Genomic DNA, 23,631 nt, shown 5'->3' on the forward strand with positions numbered 1-23,631 from the left:
CACGTGACAAATTTTTCCACTAAATTTCGTGAGGAACCTGAATTCGTCTGCGGGTCCAGTGACGTCAAGTCCCGTGACATCAATTTTCCCACTAAATTTAGTGAGGAAACTGAATGGGTGCATAGGTCACATGATGTAAATTTTTCTGCTAAATTTAGCGAGGAAACTGAATTGGTGCATAGGACATGTGACAAATTTTTCCACTAAATTTCGTGAGGAACCTGAATTCGTCTGCGGGTCCAGTGACGTCAAGTCCCGTGACATCAATTTTCCCACTAAATTTAGTGAGGAAACTGAATGGGTGCATACGTCACATGATGTAAATTTTTCTGCTAAATTTAGCGAGGAAACTGAATTGGTGCATAAGACATGTGACAAATTCTTCCGCTAAATTTCGTGAGGAACCTGAATTCGCCTGTGGGTCCAGTGACGTCAAGTCCCGTGACATCAATTTTCCCACTAAATTTAGTGAGGAAACTGAATGGGTGCATAGGTCACATGATGTAAATTTTTCTGCTAAATTTAGCGAGGAAACTGAATTGGTGCATAGGACACGTGACAAATTTTTCCACTAAATTTCGTGAGGAACCTGAATTCGTCTGTGGGTCCAGTGACGTCAAGTCCCGTGACATCAATTTTCCCACTAAATTTAGTGAGGAAACTGAATGGGTGCATAGGTCACATGATGTAAATTTTTCTGCTAAATTTAGCGAGGAAACTGAATTGGTGCATAGGACATGTGACAAATTTTTCCACTAAATTTCGTGAGGAACCTGAATTCGTCTGTGGGTCCAGTGACGTCAAGTCCCGTGACATCAATTTTCCCACTAAATTTAGTGAGGAAACTGAATGGGTGCATACGTCACATGATGTAAATTTTTCTGCTAAAATTAGCGAGGAAACTGAATTGGTGCATAGGACATCTGACAAATTTTTCCGCTAAATTTCGTGAGGAACCTGAATTCGTCTGTGGGTCCAGTGACGTCAAGTCCCGTGACATCAATTTTCCCACCAAATTTAGTGAGGAAACTGAATGGGTGCATAGGTCACATGATGTAAATTTTTCTGCTAAATTTAGAGGGGAAACCGAATAGGGGCATAGGTCACGTGACACCAATTTTTTTGTTAAATTTAGCGAGGAAACTGAATTGGTGCATAGGACATGTGACAAATTTTTCCGCTAAATTTCGTGAGGAACCTGAATTCGTCTGTGGGTCCAGTGACGTCAAGTCCCGTGACATCAATAGACCCTTTCCGGAATTCAGTGCCATCTGGTGACTCAAATGGCAGTTTATCTTTTACTATACTAATGGCGGCAATGAACCTGCGGTCTGCAGTATTTTATGGGGCACCGTCACTTTTAAAGGTCAACAGTAAACGAGAATGTGCACTTCACTACAATTATTTTTCAATCTCTTTTAGTGTCGATGGCGAAACAAATGCAGCCAATCGGAACGAAGCGCCAACCCACATAGACGCCTTGATAGAGTTGTGTACATCAAGGGGCTTTGAAGCCGAGTGAGTGCTACTAACAGATTGACTGGGACCGAGTTAGAAATGAATGCTTACGCAGCTCTTGCGTCCAATTCCTGCTTCACGCCGCGCCAACATCTAGAATGTATAAGCCTCGAATCATCTGCTTAGCAGCATCTTAAACTTCTTCCTTTATCAGTAAACAGAGGGCCGCCATTAGTATAGCAGATATGCCGTTTTCAGATGATGATGATAGTGATCAAAGTGGCCAGACTGAATTCCGGAAAGGGTCTATTTTTCCACTAAATTTAGTGAGGAAACTGAATGGGTGCATAGGTCACATGATGTAAATATTTCTGCTAAATTTAGCGGGGAAACCGAATTGGGGCATAGGTCACGTGACACCAATTTTTCTGCTAAATTTAGCGAGAAAACTGAATTGGTGCATAGGACATGTGACAAATTTTTCCGCTAAATTTCGTGAGGAACCTGAATTCGTCTGTGGGTCCAGTGACGTCAAGTCCCGTGACATCAATTTTCCCACTAAATGTAGTGAGGAAACTGAATGGGTGCATAGGTAACATGATGTAAATTTTTCTGCTAAATTTAGCGGGGAAACCGAATTGGGGCATAGGTCACATGACACCAATTTTTCTGCTAAATTTAGCGGTAAACCTGAGTTTGGTCTGTAGGCCCCGTGACGTGAGGTCACATGACATAAATTTTCCCGCCAAATTTAGTGGGGAAACTGAATTGGTGCATGGGTGACGTGACATCAATTTTCCCGCCAAATTTAGTGGGGAAACTGAATTGGTGCATAGGTGACGTGATCTCCTGCCAAATTTAGCGGGGAAACTAAATAGCTGCATAAGCGACGTGACGTCAATTTTTCCACTAAATTTAGCAGGGAAACTTAATTGGTGCATAGGTCATGTGACATACATTTTCCTGCCAAATTTAGTGGGAAAACTGAATTGGTCCATAAGTCACATGACATCAATTTTTCTGCCAAATTTAGCGAGGAAACTGATTTGGTGCATAGGTGACGTGATGTCAATATTTTCGCCAAATTTAGCAGGAAAACTAAGTTGGTGCATAAGTCACGTGGCATCAATTTTCCCACTAAATTTAATGAGGAAACTGAATTGGTGCATAGGTCACATGATGTACATTTTCCGCTAAATTTAGCGGAGAAACTGAATTGGTGCATAGGTCACGTAAAACCAATTTTCCCGCCAAATTTAGCGGGGAAACTGAATTGGTGCATATGTGACGTGACATCAATTTTCCCGCCAAATTTAGCGGGGAAACTGATTTGGTGCATAGGTGAAGTGATGTCAATATTTCCGCCAAATTTAGCGGGAAAACGGAGTTGGTGCATAAATCACGTGACATCAATTTTCCCTCCAAATTTAGCGGGGAAACTGAATCGGTGCAAAGGTCGCGTGACATCAATTTTCCTACCAAATTTAGCCAGGAAACTGAATTGGTCCATAGGTCACATGACGAAAATTTTTCACTAAATTTGGCGGGGAAACTGAGTTGGTGCATATGTGACGTGACATCAATTTTCCCGCCAAATTTAGCGGGGAAACTGATTTGGTGCATAGGTGAAGTGATGTCAATATTTCCGCCAAATTTAGCGGGAAAACGGAGTTGGTGCATAAATCATGTGACATCAATTTTCCTGCCAAATTTAACAAGGAAACTGAATTGGTGCATAGGTCATGTGACATAAATTTTTCTGCCAAATTTAGTGCAAAAACTGAATTGGTGCATAAGACACGAGATGTAAATTTTTCTGCTAAATTTAGCAGGGAAACTGAATTGGCGCATAGGTCACATGTAAATTTTTTTGCTAAATTTAGCAGGGAAACTGAATTGGTGCATAGGTCACTTGACATAAATTTTCTCACCAAATATAGAGGGGAAACTAAATGGGTGCACAGGTCACGCGACATCAATTTTCCCAGCAAATTTAGCGGGGAAACTCAATTGGTGCATAGGTGACGTGACATCAATTTTTCCTCAAAATTAAGCGGAGAACCTGAATTTGTTCACGCTCACGCCATCGAAAAACCGGGGGAACGGCCCACTAACAGCTTATTGCTGTAAAATGTGGGACAGAAAAGGTTGACAGAAGTCGCTGCAAAATTTTGAACTTATTCCAGCCACATAAACTGTGCACGATGGCTTTACCACCCTATAAACATGTGGACACCGAGTTCGCGACAGATATAAAGAAGATATTCACCCCCTTCCCCCATCATCGTGTAAAGGAAGTGGCAAAACGGAATGCATGGTGTGCCACTTTGCAGTGATGCTGCACAGACAAGCTTGCTACCCATTTTGTGTCCCGGCAGCATGAACATCGCTGAACCATCGTCATCTCTCGGAGACGTCCCGTCTCCGAGAGAAAGCCCTGCCAAGCCTAGCGCTCTGGCGAAAGTGGAGCAGTAAGCTCCCATCTTGAGCAGTACCCCAGCTCTGACCCTGCTACTTCGCGTCTACCCGATTCTGCCGAAGCACGTGCCTGTTCTTTTCCCACTCACCTTCTGCACACTCTCTCACCACATGTGCGAGCACACTTGCTCACCACCTTCTAAATAACAAGGTCGTAGTCTCACCAGAGGCCAGCGTGGGGCACAAATTGGACACGAGTGCTGCATCGGTGTTTGGCTGGAACTCATGTTCAATCAGAGGGGATAGGACTTCCAGCTGAACGCAGACGTAGCACTTGTGCGACGCTCTTCTGTTACAGAGCAGGTATGTTACAGGAAGTGTCTAGAAGCTAGATGTACAACACATTCTGCGTTAAAATAACGAGTCTTATTTACAAAATCAACCTGAGGAGCTAGGAATTTCAGGAACTACATTTTCAATGCACTTGCAGCTGCCCAGACAAACACAGACGTTTTCTTATACAATTAATACTATGACTTTCTTGCTTTCCTGTTTTGGACCCAGTGTAAGGTCACTTATCACTTATCACATTCTACAGCACGAGTCAAGGGGATCGATGACTGTTTGAAGAAACCGCATAAATCGGTTTCTGAACATATCGAGCTAAGAATTTGTACAACGGTGGCTGAAGAGTGCGCATCAAGTCTATCAAATGTTCACTGAGCAAGCTTACCAGAGTAAAAAGTTGGAAATCAAGAGCCTGGAATCCCTACCTATGGCTGCCATCTACTAACGAAGGCGTCTGGTTGGCACAACAGCCACCGGATGGCAGCACGTAAGATGGCAGGCACCTAGAGAGCCTAAATTGAAGAGAGGGTCCAAACCATTGGGAGCATTTGCAGTTTAATGGTAGATTCTAGTGCCACTAAATAAGCTACACTTCAGAGTAACGACACTTGGCCATATTGTGTCTTAAAATCATGGTTGCCAGCTATCTGAAGCTTTATCTGAAATCACAGGAAACGTCTTTCTGGCCTCCACAAATGCTTAAACAGTTCGCTACAAAGAGAGTCCATATTACATGAGCTTCCCAACACCGAATCTAAGGCTGAGGAAGTCGCACCTTTGAATCGTGACGGTCGGCAGTTGCGCCTGCTCTGCACAAGCCCCAAAATGGCGGCGCTCACTATAATGTTCAGGGAACGGAGTGCCGATACTCTAAGCGCAGCTCATTTAGTGGCTCTCGTAGATGCCTCCTGTGGAGATTGGTCGCAAGTGCACATGCACTGCATTTTTGTATGGCGAGGAGAAAAGCAGGAGGAAAGGTGGAGACGTTCAACGCTTTCGGCACCTCCTCGCAGCTCATATTGCAAATGTGGCGTATAAATTCCGTGACCCCAATCGAGCGGTTGGAAGCTCTCTGCAAGGTTCTCCATGGCGCTTCCCTCTATCTCGGCAATAGCAGATGACCGTTCTGAGCCAGAAGCGATGAGATCTTTATCTCTTTTTTTGTGCCGATTGTCAATGTATGACTCTTTTATTCATACCAATAAAACATAAAAAAATAAACACGAAATGAAAAAAAAAAAAAAAAAACAGGTGCTGTCTCGTTTTTTTTAACTATTATTTTCAACTACTATGTTGTCATCTGCTTTGCACTCCCTGGTTATTACTGCATCTCTTTTCTTGTATGCAACTTTCCTCCATGCTGTTTTAGGCTTTAACTCCCAACAAGCAAGTGAAGGATGTTCTCTGGTACGGGGAGTGCCAAAGGACAAAAGAGGACCGCCAACATTTTTTAGCAGAGTTTCGGCGGTGATTCTACGCCGGGTGAGGCACCTCAACGTGGGCAAAGACCTCTAAAACATCTCTTGGAGAACAGTGGTGTCGTCACCGAAGCAGACACTGAAAAATGCGGTACTCGGAGCCTTTGCCGCCGACCCCCACCTGTCGACGCAGAGAGCACTCGCAACATCTGTAGGATGCTGTGCCAATTAGGCGCCTTTCGTTAGCGGACGGAGGCCGTAGGCAGAAACTTCAGGTTTTTGATTTCTAACTTGTTACTCAGGTAAGTTTGTTCTGTGAAACTTTGGCACATTCTTCAATCACCTCCGTGAAGAAGTTTAGCTCGACGTGTTAAGAAAATAATTTATGCGGTCTTTTCAAATGCACTTATAACAAAGAACAAAATGGAATCACCACCAAAGGTAAGAAAGAAGTGGAAAAACAAATGATGCTTCAACACAGCCCTAGGTGTCACCTTATAGCAGGCCCAATGCGCCAAGATGCGGCTCGTGCCTTCAGTGTCAGGGATGCGCAGGAATTTGGCTATCTTCAGGGCAAGGTAGTAGTGTTGTCTGAGGATCAGCCGGTCCAAAAGGACTTCCATCGTCAAGCACTGCAACCTGCTAGTGGTTCAGGAAAACCGAGTAACAGCGAGCCAAATATTTCTCCGATTTGTTTTCTTTTAATAGCTACTTGAGTAAAACTTTAATAGCTGGTATTCCACCAAGATGCATGCTCACATAATACCTTTGTAGTTAATACTATATGTGCAACGTCGCCCTCTGCACGAGCTTCTGCTGTTTGAGTTCACTATGAATAGGTGTCAAATGTCACTATAATCTTTGTTCCTCAGAACAAGTATCAGCGCAAGAACAAAATCTTAAGAATGGGTACTTCCTCCATGTTACAAGACATCATCTCCTTAAGGCTGGTTCACACACTCGCAACTGCTTACGACCAAGTGCCTTCAAACTTCTTAAGATCGCTTGCAGTTTCCGTGTATATCCTAGTTTTTTGTACATCATTCCTTCTTTCTTGTCTCAAAGACTTCTGACAATGTTATAACAACCACTTCTCATAAAAAGTATGTATACATTTGATCTTGCAAATACCGCAAAACCTTCGCTCCAGTGGAATGCAGTTCCAGGGTTACCTCATGGGTTGCCAGCGTGCTCTCGTCGTAACAGATCGCAAAACCTCAGTCCTAAGCAAATGCAGGTGTGTAAACAAACCTTTACCAAAGCATGCTTTTTTTTTCTCTTTCGAGCTGGCAATTATAAAGTTGGATACATAAATGATAATGCCCCATTTGAAGCTAAAGCCCCTTAGTCTTGCCATGCCCAAAAGCAACATTGACCTAATGACCTTGGTAACCGCATTGCTGGGGCTTTAAGGTAGAACAGTTCAAAACTGATCAAATATGCACGAGTGAATAGAGTGAACCTAATTAAAGTACCGGAATGCTTATATGTATCGCGACACTTAGCTGTTGAAAGGTTGAGTAGGAAAGGATACTGCACATAGGTGAGGGGCAGGCCGACGGTATGCTCTCTGACCGCATTCAGAACCCGTAACGTCCGGCATGCATTCACAAAGCCATCCGGGTTCATGCTGGGGATGAAGGACTTGCCAAAGCACGCCGCCTGCGTGTGGATACCATGACCAAGGACTCCCTTAGAAACTCAGTTGAAAAAATAATCCCACCAGTTCAGTCCTTAGACTACAAAGAGAAAACAAACAAGGAAAGCAAAAACAAACTTGGCGAAAGCACTAATATTCTGGTTTTCCCAAGCTCTGTCAATGATGCACGCACCCTGAGTAGCTTCTTCTGGGTCGCAGACTGATATTCGTGGGCAGCAGCATCGATGCACTGCTGTATGGCAAGCTCCAGATTATTTTCCTCGATGATGGATCTCAGGTACTCGTCTGCTTTGTAACTCTTTTTCTGGAACACAAGAGAGTTATGCACTGTAAGTCAGACTTATGGACAGCTTCAATCATTCAAGAAAATGTGCAACCACAGAAGCAAGCAGTATTTGTACTACCGCAAAAAAAAAAATAGATGTGAGCAAACAAACCTCAAATTCAACCGATGCTGCCAGAAGTAAAGCCCCAGGGTCCATAGATCCAATCCTGAAGACATCTTTAACAACATCTGGCAGAAGAAATAGGTAATGTACAAGTAGGTTAGATGTTTTAATAGTATAAGATAATTTAATCCTTCAAAATGCAATCCAAATGCAGTTCTGTAAAGTATGAAAAGTCTCTGCAAGACCTTTAGGGTGTAGAGCATGTACCGTAGTTCACTTACGGACCATCTAAAGTGGGTCTTTAGAACCCACTTTAGACGGTCCGCAAAAAGCGGTTTTTCAACATGCTGCGCCGCCATTTTCTACAGAGGTGCGGCTAGGTGGTAAAAGATTAGAGTAAAAACATCAACGGAGGAGCTTATCTCATTCAAACGAGGAAAAAAAAAAAGAAAAACCTCCTTTGGGCAACTGACAGCAGCATTCGCAGACAGTGTCATGACTGTGCTTGCCTAGTTGTACTTGCAGCCGACAGATGTCGAAAGTGTCGAGGACATGCCGGCGCCGAGCTTAGCAGATGATCTTCCGAAAGTTACCACTTTGCCAGTGTGCGTCTCTCTAATGTACAATTCAGAAAGTGCCATAATGTATTCATCTTTCAAACAACAAGCTGAATAGAAAAACAGAAATTTAAATCCATCATGGCTCCTCATTTCCAATAGAGATGATTGGTCAAGGCATTACATACTCTAATAGCTCACGTTGCGTGAACTGTTAGCAGCACATACAACTAGTTGAACATGGTCATGACACCGTCTGCAAATGCCGCCACAGACTGCTCAAAACAGGTTTTTCTTTTTTCATTTTTGAACAAAGTAAGTTCATCCGTGGACACTTCCACTCCAAACTTCCTCTACCGAACCAACGCTCATCCTGTTTGCCTCTCCGTCTTCGTATTCGTCTTTATTGTGCGCTTTCACTACTTTCAACATGCGAACCACACCTCTGTAGTAAATCACAACGCGATATGTAAAGAAACTGATTTTTTCAGACTGTCTAAAGTGGGCTCCAGGAGTTAGTGCACATGATGTTGAACCTTCTGATAGAACGCATAAAGCGAACTACTAAAAGTCCGTTGCTAACTGGAAACCCTCGTACGACCGAAATCGTGGTTAACTCTTTCCATATCACGCCCATAGGCCATTGATCTTTCATGATTGATGGTTTCCATGCGCCGCTAGAATTCTAATTGGGAATGCAAGAACATATGCCATCTCGCAGATAGCCGAAGGACAACAGCTTCGGTTTTGATTTTGACTTGCGCTTTCTCTCAAGCTGGTAAGCTGGTGAGCTATCAGAAATAAATCTCTGCAAGGCGGTGGAACTTATCAAACATGCTGTCCTGCTGGCACTGGAGACTGCTACAAGGAAAGCCTCAATCGTGCAATTTAACGACTTTTGCTGCTCAATCGTTGGATGACGGCAACAGTGACAGCTGTGGATGATGTTGGATCACTTCATTTGAGCTCCTACAGCGATGTTTCGTCTCCGAAGTGCAGAATACCAACAGGTGCCTGTTGGAGAGCGTCGTTCGAGTTTTATAGGCTGTTCTGGGTCAGGGCACACATTTTATGTATGCTGCAAGCCGCAAAAACATCGGCAGAGAAAAAGTAGGGGCAGAGCTATCACAAACCAAGGTTTTGAGCAAACAAAAACAAAAGTATTCTGGACGACATTCACCTCCGCATGCAACAGCGTCTCTGAATAGCACGACGACATGGAAGCACACTAGCCGACGGACAAATAAAAGACGATATCAGCTAGAGCTCTCTAACTTACAGTGGTGCATATGAGGTACTTCGTATATGTAGCATTTTTCAAGCTCATAGTGTGATTTAATATAGACAAAAATGTTTCGACTTTTTGTTTTAATTGTTACACAAGTTCCAAGTTCAGCCTTTTTAAATTTGACAAAATATTTTCAGACATTAGTGCAAACATTTTTTTTCTCTAAAGAGCAGCTTACTGGCTACGTTTTCATGTACCATAATTAGCCATCTGCTATGTACCCCAACATCCCGAGAGATAGCCCACCTCAAGTCGAGAGCAAGTTGGGTGAAAATGAGGTGTGGGCTAACTTTGATGTAAAATAAGAAAGTAAAAGAAAAAGAACACATGCATTATTTTTAGATTATGTTTTTCTGCCAAACATGTTTTTGCAGCGAGTGATAATGGAAGCGAAGATGACTGTACTTCCCAGTCAGCAACGGTCGCTTATATCCCACTATAGTTAACTAGCCGCATTTACGCCGAGGTCATCACTGATTTGAACATTATGATTATTAGGAGCGGGCTATCTCTCTATGTTTAAAAGAAAATAGCAAATCAGGCCAAAAGTAGGGGTAGGTTATCTTTTGGAGGTAGGGCATTTCTCGGTAGTTATTATAAAAAGAAATGCTTTGTGCATCGCTCAAGAATCGCAACTTCTCTCTGTGGTACAGAAAGAGTTAAATAAAAGTCAAGCAATTGGCACTCTGACTGAACAATGTGCAGACTCACTTGGCACTTTCTGCAGCAACTCATGAATAGTGTTGCCAATCAGACGAACACCATCCACTTCTTGAACCAGGTGAATAGGCACATCAACGGGATAAGTGCAGAGGAGTGAAGAAATGGTACGCTGATGTAGGCATCACTCATGATTCATGAAACTTCTCAATCATAAAAATCTATGACTTCCAATATTAAACATTAGAGATTCAGAGAATCATTTCCAAAATAATCAAGCCAAGTATGAGGGGCATTCAAGTTGTAAGGTCCCCTATTTCTTTTCTTTTTTTTTTTTTCTCTAGTGGACAGTTAGAGGCATGGGTAGCACCTTAAAATATGCAGAATATAATTGGGAATGAGAACGAGGCAGAGCAAAACTGTTAGAAGTCGTGAAACGTTCATGGTGCCACTTGGTGTCCCCCTTGTTTGAGACACTAAAAATGTCCACGTTTACCTTCAGAAAGCCCAGCGTGTTATTTGTTCTCTGTACCTAGGCAGGATCGGGCGATTTCGTCTCGTAATAACGGCACAAATGGTGGTCTCACTTCAACAATTACTGCAGTAGATGGGAGATAGATGCCGTTTTTCGATCCCGAAATTGAGTGCCAGTCGCAGCAATGAAAGCACTGCATCTCCCCGCCACCGAAGAAGTTTTGCATTGCCGTCAGTGTGGAGGAGATGGTGGTGGACATATTCGGGGATAGTGGAAGCATCACCCTCACCCACTGCATCCCAAGTGGAACAACAAGAGCACCTCCGTTCTACAAAGACATTATTGAGAAAACATTTTTTACCGCATTGAAAAAAAAACAACCAGAAAAAGTTGCAGCCGTCATCTTCCATCATGACAACGCTCTAGCTCATCGGCTAGGCGTCTTCAAAAATTCTCTCCATGAAAACAACTATGAACTGGTTCCCCAGGCTTCCTACTCCCCTCACCTTGGGCCCAGTGATTATTGGCTATTTCCAACTGTGAAACACTCTGTGGTCGCGTGTTTTCAATGTGATCTGCTGTTGCATGGACAGTATCCTAGTGGTCTCGACAGACCCTCAAGGAAGTCTTCGCAGCAGCCATGCCGTCGTAGCATCGACATTGCAGAAGTGTACAGAACTACATAAAGTTCCAGCTTTTTGTTGCAAGGACTTTTTTTCTAAATAAATTAGGAGACCTTAGACCTTGAATGCCCCCGTAGAGTTATTGAAATGTTCCCCCTGTACACGTGCAGCCTTGAACTCTGCCCTCGTGTGGTGCATACTGTCCTTGCAAATAGATTTCAACCGATCACCTGCAAAAGGGCTCCCAAAAGCTTCCTTTTTTTTACAACTTCAGATTCAATTAGACAGGATTACACCATTCAAAGGCTATTGCATGTTAGAACCTTGGCTCAAGGATATTTGATGAAGTCCCTCTCAAAGCCCAAGACAAGGAGAATCTTGCCCCAGTGGCCCACGACAGCTTTCTGGCCACACCTGAAACAGCAATCATGTCCTTCAACTCGGACCAAGAAGGGGTTGAAGCTTTTATGAAACATACCAGAGAAGCTGTTTTGGACGTGACTTCTCCTTTGTGTCAAGTTCACAAAGTGTGCTCTGAAAAGTAAAGGCTCTCTCAGTTTACAATACCAACACAGTGACCGTTACCAAGTGGAATAAGGATGAGAGAAACAGAAGAAAGGTCTCACGTGAACGGAAGGCCTATCTTCCATTCATTTCATTCCTTCTTTCACCTCAGTGCCAGGGACACTGTCACTATGTTCAGTGTTCACAGACAGGCCAAATTCGAGCCTTGCATTTTACAACCTCAAGCTTTTTCATGCCACAGGGATTGCAACAGCCAACTTGTAGCTATTATGAGAGCAATAGACACTTCTCAAAAGACCATAGAGCAGCAGAGGTGGCCCACATATTTTTGACATCGCTCCCCGTGCAAAGCGTGGGATTGGATCTGAGTTCATGCCGAGCGCCGACACAGCACTCGTGTCCAATACATACTTAAAGCATGGGTCCAAAATATGACAAACTGAGATAATCGACACAGCAGCTACTGGAGGGCATATACTTTTGAGAAGGATCTATTTTAATCTGCCTGTAAATTGTTTTGGTAGGGAATTAGGTTCCAGGAAACAACCTCCGATATCTTAGCAAAAATATACCCTCAAGTCACTGGTTCCAATCCACAGGTGTCCATCATCCAGAAAGAGGGCGATGTTGCGGTAGTCAAATGATACAGCCATTTCTGTCACTGCCTTGAACATTGTCGTAATTGGTGGTGTCTAGAGTGAAAAAAAAAAAAAGAAAAAAAAAAGAAAATGTCCGCTTATTTGGTCACTTAAATAAGCTTTACAAACGTTCATGCTCTCAGTGAAACTCAATAAAAGCCGTAAACACACCATATTGACAGGCCAGAAAAGCATGCCAGCGTAATGTAGTGACAATCACACTCAGCCAGTAACTGGAAGGTGGATACTTAGTTTTATGCAAATTTCAATTTTAAATTTTTTAAGTGTTTGTTGATCTACTTGCACATTTAAAATGCTCTAATTGAGGGTTAAAAAACATAAAGGCCCTAGCAATATTAATGCAGAAGGCAGCAGCAACTGCCGGTAAATGGAAATGCAATGCAATAGTAGTGTATTCCTATGGCCCCCAAAGTTAAAAATACAGAGCCCTTTCAGGTAACACCGAAGGATGATGTACAGTCGGGAGCAAAAGTTTGCGGGGGCACGGGAGTGCGTGCCGAAATGCATCGCCGCGCCGTCCGACGGCGCGCCGCCGCATTAAGGAGACACGGTTTGCGCACGCGCGACCTTCGTGCTCGCAATCATGTCTCTTTCGCTCGTTTCTTTTCGACGCGCTCCTGATAACAGGAGTTAGCGCCAGGGGCGTGCGTTAGCGCTTCGCTGGCTGTCTACTGCGCGTCTGCTTCAGCCGTCTCAGCCACCGCGCTTTGTCACGGAGCTCGCGCGTGTGTGTGTATGTGTGTGTGTGGGGGGGGGGGGGGGGGGGGGGGAGGGGGGGTAGCCAGGCGCCTTGTCACCTAGCGTGGCTGCTGAGGCAGCTGAAGAGGACGCGGGGCATGACAGCCAGCGAAACGGCAACTTGCGCCCCTGGCGCCGACTCCGGTAATCAGGAGTGAGTCGGACAGAAACGAGCGAAAGAGACATGACTGCCAGCACGAAGGGCGCGCATGCGCAAAGCGCAGCTTTTTAATGCGGTGGCGCGCCGTTGCACGGCGCGGCGATGCATTTCGGCACGCGCTCCCGTGCCCCGCAAACTTTTGCTCCCGACTGTACCTCCCTTCCTCTCCCATCAACCAGATGATCCTTCCAACTGGGCCCAAATGAATCATCAAAGCAGCAACATTTTCTCTGTAACAGTAGGCATTTTAATTGTACTGGCATCCTAAGAATTATGAGTTTTGCAGTGCACAAACCTCCTCGATGCACCTTGCACTGCCCCTAGGGTCGAGGACAAAAATCTTGTCGTCTTTGGCAACGACGACTCTTGTGCCCTGTTCGTCTGCGATGATAGTCCAGCTACTGGGTGGTGCCACCATTCCTGGGCAAGCAAGTTACAAATTAGTGTTTGGATATGCCAGTATTTTCTATTCTTAGAAGAGCCCGAGCAACTTCAGATGGAAATGCATGTAGTATGCCTAGCAAAAACACTAAATGTCCAGAAACAATATTTAATTCAAGCAAGTCACGCGGGCCCGTAATGCCACATCACATTTCATTTTATATAAAAAAAAATTATTTGGAATTGTTTAAGAATAGACATGGATGAAAGAAATAGAGACTAAAGAATGCTATCACTCTCCTAACAGTTCGAGACCAAAACCGAGGCAACCTTGTTACAACACAGTTTGCCTCCCTCTTCCTTTCACTCTCAATTATTGGTAAAATGGGCACAGTGAAAACAGCAAGATTTTAGATGATTTTGCAACAGTTTTGTTTCCAAATCAAACCCAGAGTTTCCTCTCTTCAAAGACCGTCCCTGTCAAGTTAGAAATTTCTGGGTTCCACAGGCCCTCTCGGTTCCCTTTACGATATTCTGCGGAAAAGCCGTTCAGAAATGTCTCTTTGTAATAATTCAATAGTCCGTAGGCTTTTCATAACCTGGAAATGCTTTCCTTACTAGATCTTCACTTTCCTAATTGTTCTAATAAGAATTAGAAGCTCCCTGTCCAAAGATGTCAAAAATTAAACCTGCCTGGTACTTCAGGAAGTTGCCATGTTTTGTGGCTAGAAATGCTCTCCACCAGAAAGAAGCTGTACGAGCCAGTGAGAACTCCAACGCCGGTTCTCTGAGATGTAGTGAAAATCTTGCAGTCCAGCACGTTGGTGTCCTTTGGAACCTGGCAGAGACATTATTAAGTAAAGTTCAGTAGTAAAAAAAGGTGAGACCCGTCACTGACTATTGTAAACAACATAATTTTCACAAAGATCCAAGTTTTCTCAAATTCTCGAGAAAAAAAAGTAAATTATTATGTGAATAAATAACCCCATGGTGAGGAATACATAGCTGACCACTCCTAAAAAGAAAAATTGTATGCCGACAAAAAAAAAAATTAAAACTCGCGCTTCGCAAAATGTGTGAAATACTGAGCTCATAAAAATAGTTGTTTACAGTAAATCATTATAGCTTTTGGCCTCACCTGGCCCATTGTGAAGGTCTCCAGGATTTTTCCCAGCAAGTTGTACTCAATGATGACACCGTCTTTTTGGACGCACACCAGACTTTCCGTATTAGACCAACCCATAGCCACAATGATGCCGCTGTCATGCTGCAATATGTAAGACTGCATTTATTACTGCTTACTGATGGAAAAGTTTTCCTTAAGCTACACTGGACACAATGACGTTTGCCTTCTAATCCTTAAGTGAATAAGCACCTGACATGAAGCTGCTGACATGGTGCATACATTTGCATTGATTAGGTATTTAAGCAACCAGGAATGTAAAGTTTAGAAAAAGGTACAAAATTTCCCACACAAAATAAGAAAATAAAAGCAATTAAAAATGTAATTACATTAAAAGTCCCGTCTAGGGTAGGGACAACCAACTACTGTACAAAACACTTTCTGGCATTCCATTTATAAAGTAAATGCACCCACTGCATAGACAAAGTTTTTAGGAATTACCTATTGGATAATTAGTTTGGAAAGTAACTGGATAAATAAATGCATTTTTATCTCTTTATTATGGACACAATATTTTTAAAGACAGTCCCCCCCCCCCCCCCCCCCCCCCCCCAACAAAAAAAGCTTGACGAAGCTTTTGGATCACAGAGTGAATCAGAGTTTTACTACCATCTGTTGTTGGATTCTCCTCTTGAGAAAGTGATAATGTTTAATAAACATGTTTTCTTTGCTATGCAGTTGGCATTCTGATTTCAGTTGCAACAACTTCCGGCTATTGGATTATTTTTGAACCAAACAATGGTTGTTTTTCGTGGTTTTCAGGTCAAATGGGTTCATTGACTTTTCTTTGCTATTGCAGTTTAGGGTGCAGTCCTGGGTCGGCTAACAAACCTGAAGAATTTTCCCTTGCCATATGTGCACCACTTGTGCATAAAAAGCAAGACAGGACACTTCTCCAATCATTTAGAAGGCTCCTTGGACAAGAAAGTATGCTCCAGAGTGTCCGCACAGATCCACACCTTATCATTTTGTAGCTAAATAAGCCGTATCACCTGTGGTCACACTCATCGTCTATTGCAGGGGTGGCCAGGCTGACCCGGCCCAAGAGCCGCAAACAAAACCACGAAACTTCCAAGAGCCGCAGGGGGGAAGGGGGCAAGCTTTTGTACAGAGCAATGAACAAAACTCGAACAACTTTCAATCTATCAGAGTCAAAAGCAGTCCAATTATATGTAAGGTAGGAGTAGCACAAGACTACCAAACCGCAACCTGTCTTTTAATTTAAAACGTGTTCCATTTCTATCTTTTTTTTGTGTGTGTATGTGTGTGTGTGTGGGGGGGAGCCGCAAGGCCGCACTTTAACAAGCGAAGAGCCTCATGCGACTGCGAGCCACAGCTTGGCCACCACTGGTCTATTGTTTGTTTTTGACCTGCACAACTTCTAGTATGGACAATCTTTCCTAGAAAAAGAGGCACCCATATTGACGAGACATGACTGCACAGTCTCCACCAATATGAAAGGCGCACATTAGCAATGGTGGCTGATGGGGGCACAGTGCACATTATGCACAGTTCCACATTGCCCCGAAAAAAACTAGGCAATGCAATCCAACTGAACTGGTGCATACAGGTGAAGCACCTTCCCTCCCTTCAGAGCAACACAGAATTGCACAAAGCGTGAGCAGCGCCCCTCCAAGCCGCGGTCTCGGCCACTCTCTCCAAGTGGGTCTTTCATAATGGTAGAGACTGTAGAGATACTGACGGAAACCACAACGGATAAAATCAATTTTAAAGCAAAATTTTCAAATAGCAAGCAGTTTAGTGAAGCCAAACACATAAAACTAGGTTCATGATAAAAAAAGAAATGAGCTCCTAGGTCACCCTGATATTTCCCAAAGTCTGACCACTTGCTGAGAACAGGTGTATAAGACAGACACTGCTGAGTTTGATTTTCATGATCTTCTTTTCATCCCGTATGATAGCTGGAACAAAAAGGAAATGAATCAAGCACTGCACGTGGACATGCAATCAAGTTTGCACCATAAAACAGATTTATGGCAGACGAATTTAGGGATTAAACTTGCCAAGGTAATGTGCCAAAAAAGAAAAAAAACAAAAAGCATAAATGCCATTGAAAAGAAGAAAAAAAAGGTTTTTTAAACAGATTGGTTGGGACACAAGAGTAAAAAAATAAAATTTACGCAAAAAAAAATAAAAATAAAAAAGGTTTGAGGTACACCTAAGCGCTTCTTACGAGTTGTGAATGCGAGGAAGGCACGCATGCCGCTCTTCGCTTCCTTCTTTCATCTGCGGCGTACGGCGCGCTGACCTTGAGCGTGGAACAGTAGAACCACTGCCTCGCAGACAGGCAGCGCCAACAGGTGAGCGATCGTTCAAACTGAGGAGCAGCGGCCAATGGGAGTCTCGTTGACGCGCACCAGCCAATGGGACCAAAGCCGAAAATTCATCAGCTTTACTTTGCTCCTTTGGGACCAGGGAAACTAGGTGTTGCGTCTAGGCTTTTTGCATAGTTTCATAGCTGGGAGCTGGTTACACTTGGAGAAGGATATAAGGAGCCGTTTTTGCGCTCTGAACTGATGACATCGGCTCGCTCCATGAGACAGTTAATGCTTTCGCGTTAAAAATATTTAGAGCAATATTGACGGCGCGAGATCTATTTTAACTTCTGCGTGCAAAGTCCATGATGTCACGGAATGGTCATACACTCTATCCACCTCAACGAGATGGTCATACACTCTCTCTACCTCAACTTGATGGCCAAGCCGATCCACCTCTCCTCCACAGCCCAAAATGTCGAAGGAGAAAACAAGTGGAAAGGAGGTGACTACCCACTAAATCGCACCTCGCACCGTCAATATTGCTCTAAAAATTACTTTTCTTCACGCAAAAGTCATTTGTTGACACAAATGTCCCAACCAAACCATATAAAAATCCATTTTTTTTCTTTTAATGTTTTAATCTCTATTGCTTTATGCATTAGGGCCTTTAACATATGATAGCTAGAGGTCCCACATAATACTGTCCATCACACAGTGGCCAATAAAAAAATTAGCTTTCACGTTACAGTTAAAAGCTATCCAGAACACTCCTCTGCTGCCCTTCACTTTATATAGGGTCATGCAAAGGGTTCACTGCACTATCCCCAAGTTTCTTATCCTAATTTCTGGGGTGTTTTTCCCCTTTACCTTAGCAAAATGTTGGTAGGCATTGGGAATATTTAGTGTCTTGTTTGTTTCCCTCTTCAACAGAAGGGTTGTTTAAGTTGTGCGACTTGGAATTATGTACTCTAAAATGAAGCCTATACCGGAAAAAAAAAAAAAAAGAAAAAGGCTTGAGGTACACCTATGAGTTGTGAATGCGAAAGCGTGAATGTCGTTCTTGCGCGCGTCCTCATGAAATGGTTGCGCCACGCTAACATCAGCCGTGCCGACGCTCTCCGGAGCAGTGACATGGCCGATTCCTTTCCTGCGTGCTGGTGGTCTGCCTGAGTTAACTGACTCCTTGTAACGGCACGCTGGCGGCGTGGGCACACAGGCCATAGGGTGGTCCTCCTTGAAACTGACATGCAGCAGCCAATGAGAGTCTCGCTCGTTGAAACTATGTCGCAAGCCAGCCAATGGGACCGAAGCCGAAATCCATCAAATTTTGGCTTCACTGCGCTTTATTCGGAGTGGGGAAGCTAGGTGCCTATTGGCTAAGCTTTTCGCGCGGCTTCAAAGCTAGGAGCCGTCAGATCGCGGCTTCACTTGGAGAAAGGAGTTTAGGTGCCATTCGGCGAGGCCTCAAAGCTGATGACATCGGCTCGCTCCATGGGGAAGTTAATGCTTTCGCTTTAAAAAGAAAAGCATACCTATGGGGCCACCATAAGGAGCTGCGGCCACAATAAACTCGGACAGGTTCAGTCCCTGTTCTTGCCATTTCATTGAATACAATTCAAATTTTCTGGAAAAGAATCATCACAACCCTTTAGGCAGATGTTCAAAACTACACATTCAATGAAATTCATTCGACTCTTTCTAGCTTTTTGCTCTCAACTTAGGAACAGGGACAAAATAAGAATTGACAAAAACACAAGGCGCACTAGCAACTGAAATTCTATTAGATAACCACTGACACCCCACCACTTAAAACAAAAAAAAAGGCGTCATTTTTAGCATGTTTATTTTTTCTCTAAAAATAAAAGAATGAAGGCCAAGGAAGGCTCGTCGACACTTATCCGCACTCCTTGTTTTGATCACATAAGCTTTGTTAATTTCGCTGATTGTTTCCTCGCTGTGTCGCTCTAAAATCGCAGTTTTAACTATAAACAGATTGCGCTTGTTTACCGTGCCTACAAAGTGCAGACACATAATATCGTAAATATGTAATATTGAAGAACATATATAACACGGTATAACAAGAACAGCAGTACGGCTAATGAAGCTTATGAGGATTCATCGACTTTTTTTGTGTCTGTTTTAGGCATTTGGTACGGGCCTTGGGTCTATCTGCAACCACCATGATCAAGTAGTGTACTGATTACTAGTGCTATGCAATCAGCCTATACTTGCTGAAATTCTATTCTCAGTTGTCATATGCGCTCAGAAACAAATCAGTAATAAAATTGATGAGACGCAGAATTGAATACCTGTAATAAACGTCTCTGCCTAGCGGACTCCAATCAGCAGTGTAGAGCGCCATTTTAACATCGCCCCTAGAAGAGGTTTCCAGACCAGATTGATCTACGCTCTTAGCTAACCTAGCTAACACAGCAACAACAACAAAAAAATTAATAATCTACAACATTACACATCACTTGATAATTTTTGTAAAAATTATAAAGTAAAAAACTCAAATTATTTTATAAAAGAGTTAAAAGATGTAGACACAAGGCCAGACCAAGCTTGGATCAGACGGGTGCTTTCGGTTTCGTTTTCCTGTAGAGACGGCCGTGTTCAAGCAATATTAGAGACTACTAGCAATCTGGGACCGGGTTTCGCGTACCGCACGAGCCACGAGCCTTTGAAGCATGATTGTTTATGTTTTGCCAGGCGCAGAAGACTACCCAATCAATATTTTGCTACAATGTCACCTATATTTAAAAAAAAAAAAAAAGTTTCAATTAACATATTTCAGATTTTTAGAAGCCACAAAAAATCGGTATCATATTTTTTGTCCATTTGTAGTAATGAGTATGTGCCTTCGATGGTCCACGACTTTATAATAATAATAATAATTGGGTTGTGGGGATATTTATACAGCGTGTAGTTGGTCTGCCATCAAAGTTGCGACACACGCTGTAGATGAGCAATCTAGCCATTGCAGTACAACCGCTAGCCTGGGGTCTTTAACGTGCACCACGCAGTAGTGATACACGACCGCACGCCGGTACGATGCTCATCCAGATCGAAACGGGCAGGGGTGGGGCTCGAGCTCAGGATCCCTGGGTTCTGCAGCGCGAGCTTTCGCTCCACGCGCGTCGAGCTGGGTTTGCGCTTCAGCCCACTCGGCCACCGATCCCCCTCCGCGACTTGGATTATCTTTGGTGGTTGTGTCTGAACCATAGAAAAGGCACGCGACCACGGAATGAGCATTTCTCGATCGGCGGTTTTCGGGCCACAAATTGTTTTGGGTAGTTCATGTCCCCCCAAAAAATATTTACAGGGCTTTTGTCACATGCAGACATAAACTGCGCATCGCGAAACGCCCATTCTCCGCCCAAATGTCGTTCTGGCGGTCCGAACCAGATGCACAAGTTTAATTTGTGAAAGATTTGTTCGACGTCAGTGATGCGACATCTGGGCCATCCTTAAAGGGCCATTTTGATACCCAATCAAGGACCGAGCGAGGAAGGTGAAGATGCTCCCGTTTCCTATGCGTCCTCTGCAGACTCTCTCCTCTCGATATCCATGGCTGTTCATTATATTCAATGCAGCAAAACCCAAATTATGAACCTATGCATGAACTTGGGCTGGTTGGTAGGACAGTGAAATAGTGAAAGGCACCAGAAACTTCACCCCAACTTTTTGTATTTTTAGAGCGCAACTCATAGGCGCCAGTTTCCGGCTTGAGCGGCGTCGGCGTAAGCGCCAGCCCCCCCCCCCCCCCTCCCCTCAGTACCCTTCTCTCCTCCTCCTCCTCAAGAGCTGCGCTCTACTTCAGCATTACAGGGAGTTGTAAACGACGTTCATTTTTCTTGTGGCTTTTGTGTCGCCGACGAAGGCTGTCATAGTGAAAATCTTTCACTCCTTTCTCCTCAACACCTCCAACGCCACTGCCCGGTACCTTTCCCCATGGCAAGGTCACAAAAAGCTGCGACCTGAAGGCAGATATTAGTTCAAGTGTAAGCATAAAGGTCAATTTCAATCACAGAAAGCGAACTCAGCTCACACAAGCGACATCACCTTACCTTGCTTGCCTGACGCAGCAACCACACAGAATTTGTGGTAAATGTTGCTTGCAGACTTCATTAGTAAACTCGGGGGAATGGAGATTCCAATTTCATTGGGAGGGCCAAATGAAATAGTTTGCATTAATGTGGTTGCAAAAAGAAGTTTGATTTCGAGCTGCAGCAGTCTTCAGGAAGTGAGGGAAAACTATACGTACTAAGTCGTGACTTGGGGTTGTTTCAACTGCCTTAAAATAAAATCCGACTCTACGACAGGCCTCGCAACAGCCAATCACTATGATATCCTAAGAAAAGCTACATATAGATAAACATGTTTTAAATAAAACTTTCTGATTAACATGTTACCTAAAGAGTAAAAGCAATTCAGATAAGTCCAATTATTGAACCCTTGGGTAACCAGAGCAGCAAGGCAGCAGTGACTGCCGTGAAGTCCATGGGACTCACCATTCCTCGTCCCAAAAATGGCAGTCATGTGGAGAACTCAATAATTATCAAAAGCACTTTTCACGAAACATGTCAGAAAACAAACATCTTTATGAGTTTTTTGGTATTTACAGTTTTATAGTGTCTAATCCATACTAGAACGTCCCAGTGTTCTGAACGCCACAAGCGCAAAACAAAGGCATCACAACTCTCAGGGAAACAAGAGCATTCTTGCAGTAATTACAGCGTCTTCAATAGCAGCACAGTGTACCAGACAATAGCGCAAAAACCAAAAACGAAGCCCACAATTGTTCGTGTGTGATCACTCCTAGGTCACAGGAGCAAGTCTAAAAATTTAATGACTCGAAAATAGTGCTTGTAACACACATCAGAGAGAACACAACAACTTATAAAATGACATATTTATAATTGTGCATATTCTTGTTTGTTTCTGCCTTTCAAATCAATTACAAATGATATACTCCTTGATGGTAATTACAGTTAAAATTCTATGCTATTTACAAGTTGACTCCGGGGATCACAGTTGGCACCCGTAAAAACCACTCAAGGCACTTTCAGGTATCGTGTAACATCTCTTTCTCTCTCTCTTTAAAACAGCTTTGTCACGCCCATGCCATCCTTCTCGAGCAGAAAAATATTTCAGCGTAAACGCCTTGTTCGAAGGTTTCTCTCTCCAAAAGCTCGTTTTTACAAGGTACCACAAAAGCTCATTTGCTCGCCAAAAAAAAAAACGAAACAAAATACAGGTGCCCTTTCCTTTTTTGCAAGCCACTAGCAGTCATCTGCAGCTAAGAAAAGAGAAGTAATTAAAATATCTAAAACAAGAGGGTGGGATGGGAAACAGACGGTGAAGCTACACACATGCAGAGATAAAAATCTATGTACAGTTTTCTCTCGGCCTGAAGTAAGCTCGATGTGCTCTAGTTCAACTCTCAGTTTAAAAACTTCCTACAGCGTCGGGAGCCACACGAGCAGGGAATCTTGACCTCTTCGATGGGGAACTTATAGTCATACGTCAACTCTTCTCCCTTGAGGATGCTGCAAACAACCAGGCGGCAATAGAGGCAATGTTAGCACCAAGCAAAGTAGGATGACCTAAACACAGCGATGCCATTAGGACGCCGACAACAAAGCTTTCATTATTTCTCTACTTCTTTCCTTGTCTCGTGAATTTCCCAGTTACACCCGAAATCCCCCCATTATGAGAAACAAGCCTTCAGGAGGTACGGTTAGGCATAACAGAAATAAAAGATATCAAATTATGATATGCAGGTCTACTGAGGTGCACAGTTGAGCCCGGTTATATCACACTCTGGTATTTTGAATTGTTGTCTGTATCAAACAGCCCAAACATCCCTCTGAAAATCACATGTAATAATAAAGGAGTGTTGTCCTTTTCTATCCAACTTTCATGGCAGGGACACTCAATATAGCGAACAAAGCCCAGCGGCCGGTTACTTTTCTCGCGATCCGATTGCGCTAGTGGCAAGCACATCGCTTGCATTGTGTGGCTGGCAGACTGCCAAGCCAGCATAAATGCGGAAGATACGGGAAGATACACAGCTAAAGAGCAGAGGCCCTAATCTGGAAACTTGGCGAAAAAGCCGGCGAAAATCCGGTGGCCGTGATTGGCCAACGCCGCACTTGACCTTGGTGCTGGCCAATTAGAGCCGCCGGATTTCTCGCGGACTTTTTCGTCAAGTGTCCAGATTAGGGCCCCAGTTGTGAGAAAGGAGACACAATGAACGGTCAAAAAAAAGTGGAGGATAACAAAAGCAAGGGGAAGGGCACCTGCGTAGGGAGAGCAGGGAGTGCCCGCTATTGGAAGGGTAGCCTGTGCCCTTTCCCCCCCAACACTGCTGATGCTGTGTGACTCCTTAACCCCAAAATAAAATATG

General features: G+C 43.7%; 2 protein-coding genes across 2 annotated transcripts in view; both read right to left on the minus strand.

Moving 5' to 3' along the window:
• LOC8036104 (vacuolar protein sorting-associated protein 16 homolog) overlaps positions 1–19,603 on the minus strand; it is a 36,048-nt gene extending 16,445 nt beyond the window's left edge. Inside the window, 14 exon segments of the mRNA XM_029966911.2 lie at positions 6,137–6,281; positions 7,177–7,304; positions 7,475–7,606; positions 7,740–7,816; positions 10,248–10,342; positions 11,634–11,708; positions 11,773–11,828; positions 12,392–12,511; positions 13,672–13,796; positions 14,451–14,595; positions 14,896–15,024; positions 16,762–16,862; positions 18,752–18,843; positions 19,529–19,603. Coding sequence (XP_029822771.2) covers positions 6,137–6,281; positions 7,177–7,304; positions 7,475–7,606; positions 7,740–7,816; positions 10,248–10,342; positions 11,634–11,708; positions 11,773–11,828; positions 12,392–12,511; positions 13,672–13,796; positions 14,451–14,595; positions 14,896–15,024; positions 16,762–16,862; positions 18,752–18,843; positions 19,529–19,581 — 1,473 coding nt within the window. The 5' untranslated portion in view covers positions 19,582–19,603.
• A 2,202-nt stretch (positions 19,604–21,805) lies between these two features.
• Positions 21,806–23,631, minus strand: part of LOC8036101 (histone-lysine N-methyltransferase 2A) — a 76,064-nt gene continuing 74,238 nt past the window's right edge. The window contains exon 34 of the mRNA XM_029966914.3: positions 21,806–22,771. Coding sequence (XP_029822774.3) covers positions 22,666–22,771 — 106 coding nt within the window. The 3' untranslated portion in view covers positions 21,806–22,665. The remainder of the gene's footprint in view (positions 22,772–23,631) is intronic.

This window comes from Ixodes scapularis, unplaced genomic scaffold (assembly GCF_016920785.2).
Source record: "Ixodes scapularis isolate PalLabHiFi unplaced genomic scaffold, ASM1692078v2 PGA_scaffold0__279_contigs__length_252992795, whole genome shotgun sequence".
Taxonomy (NCBI): domain Eukaryota; kingdom Metazoa; phylum Arthropoda; class Arachnida; order Ixodida; family Ixodidae; genus Ixodes; species Ixodes scapularis.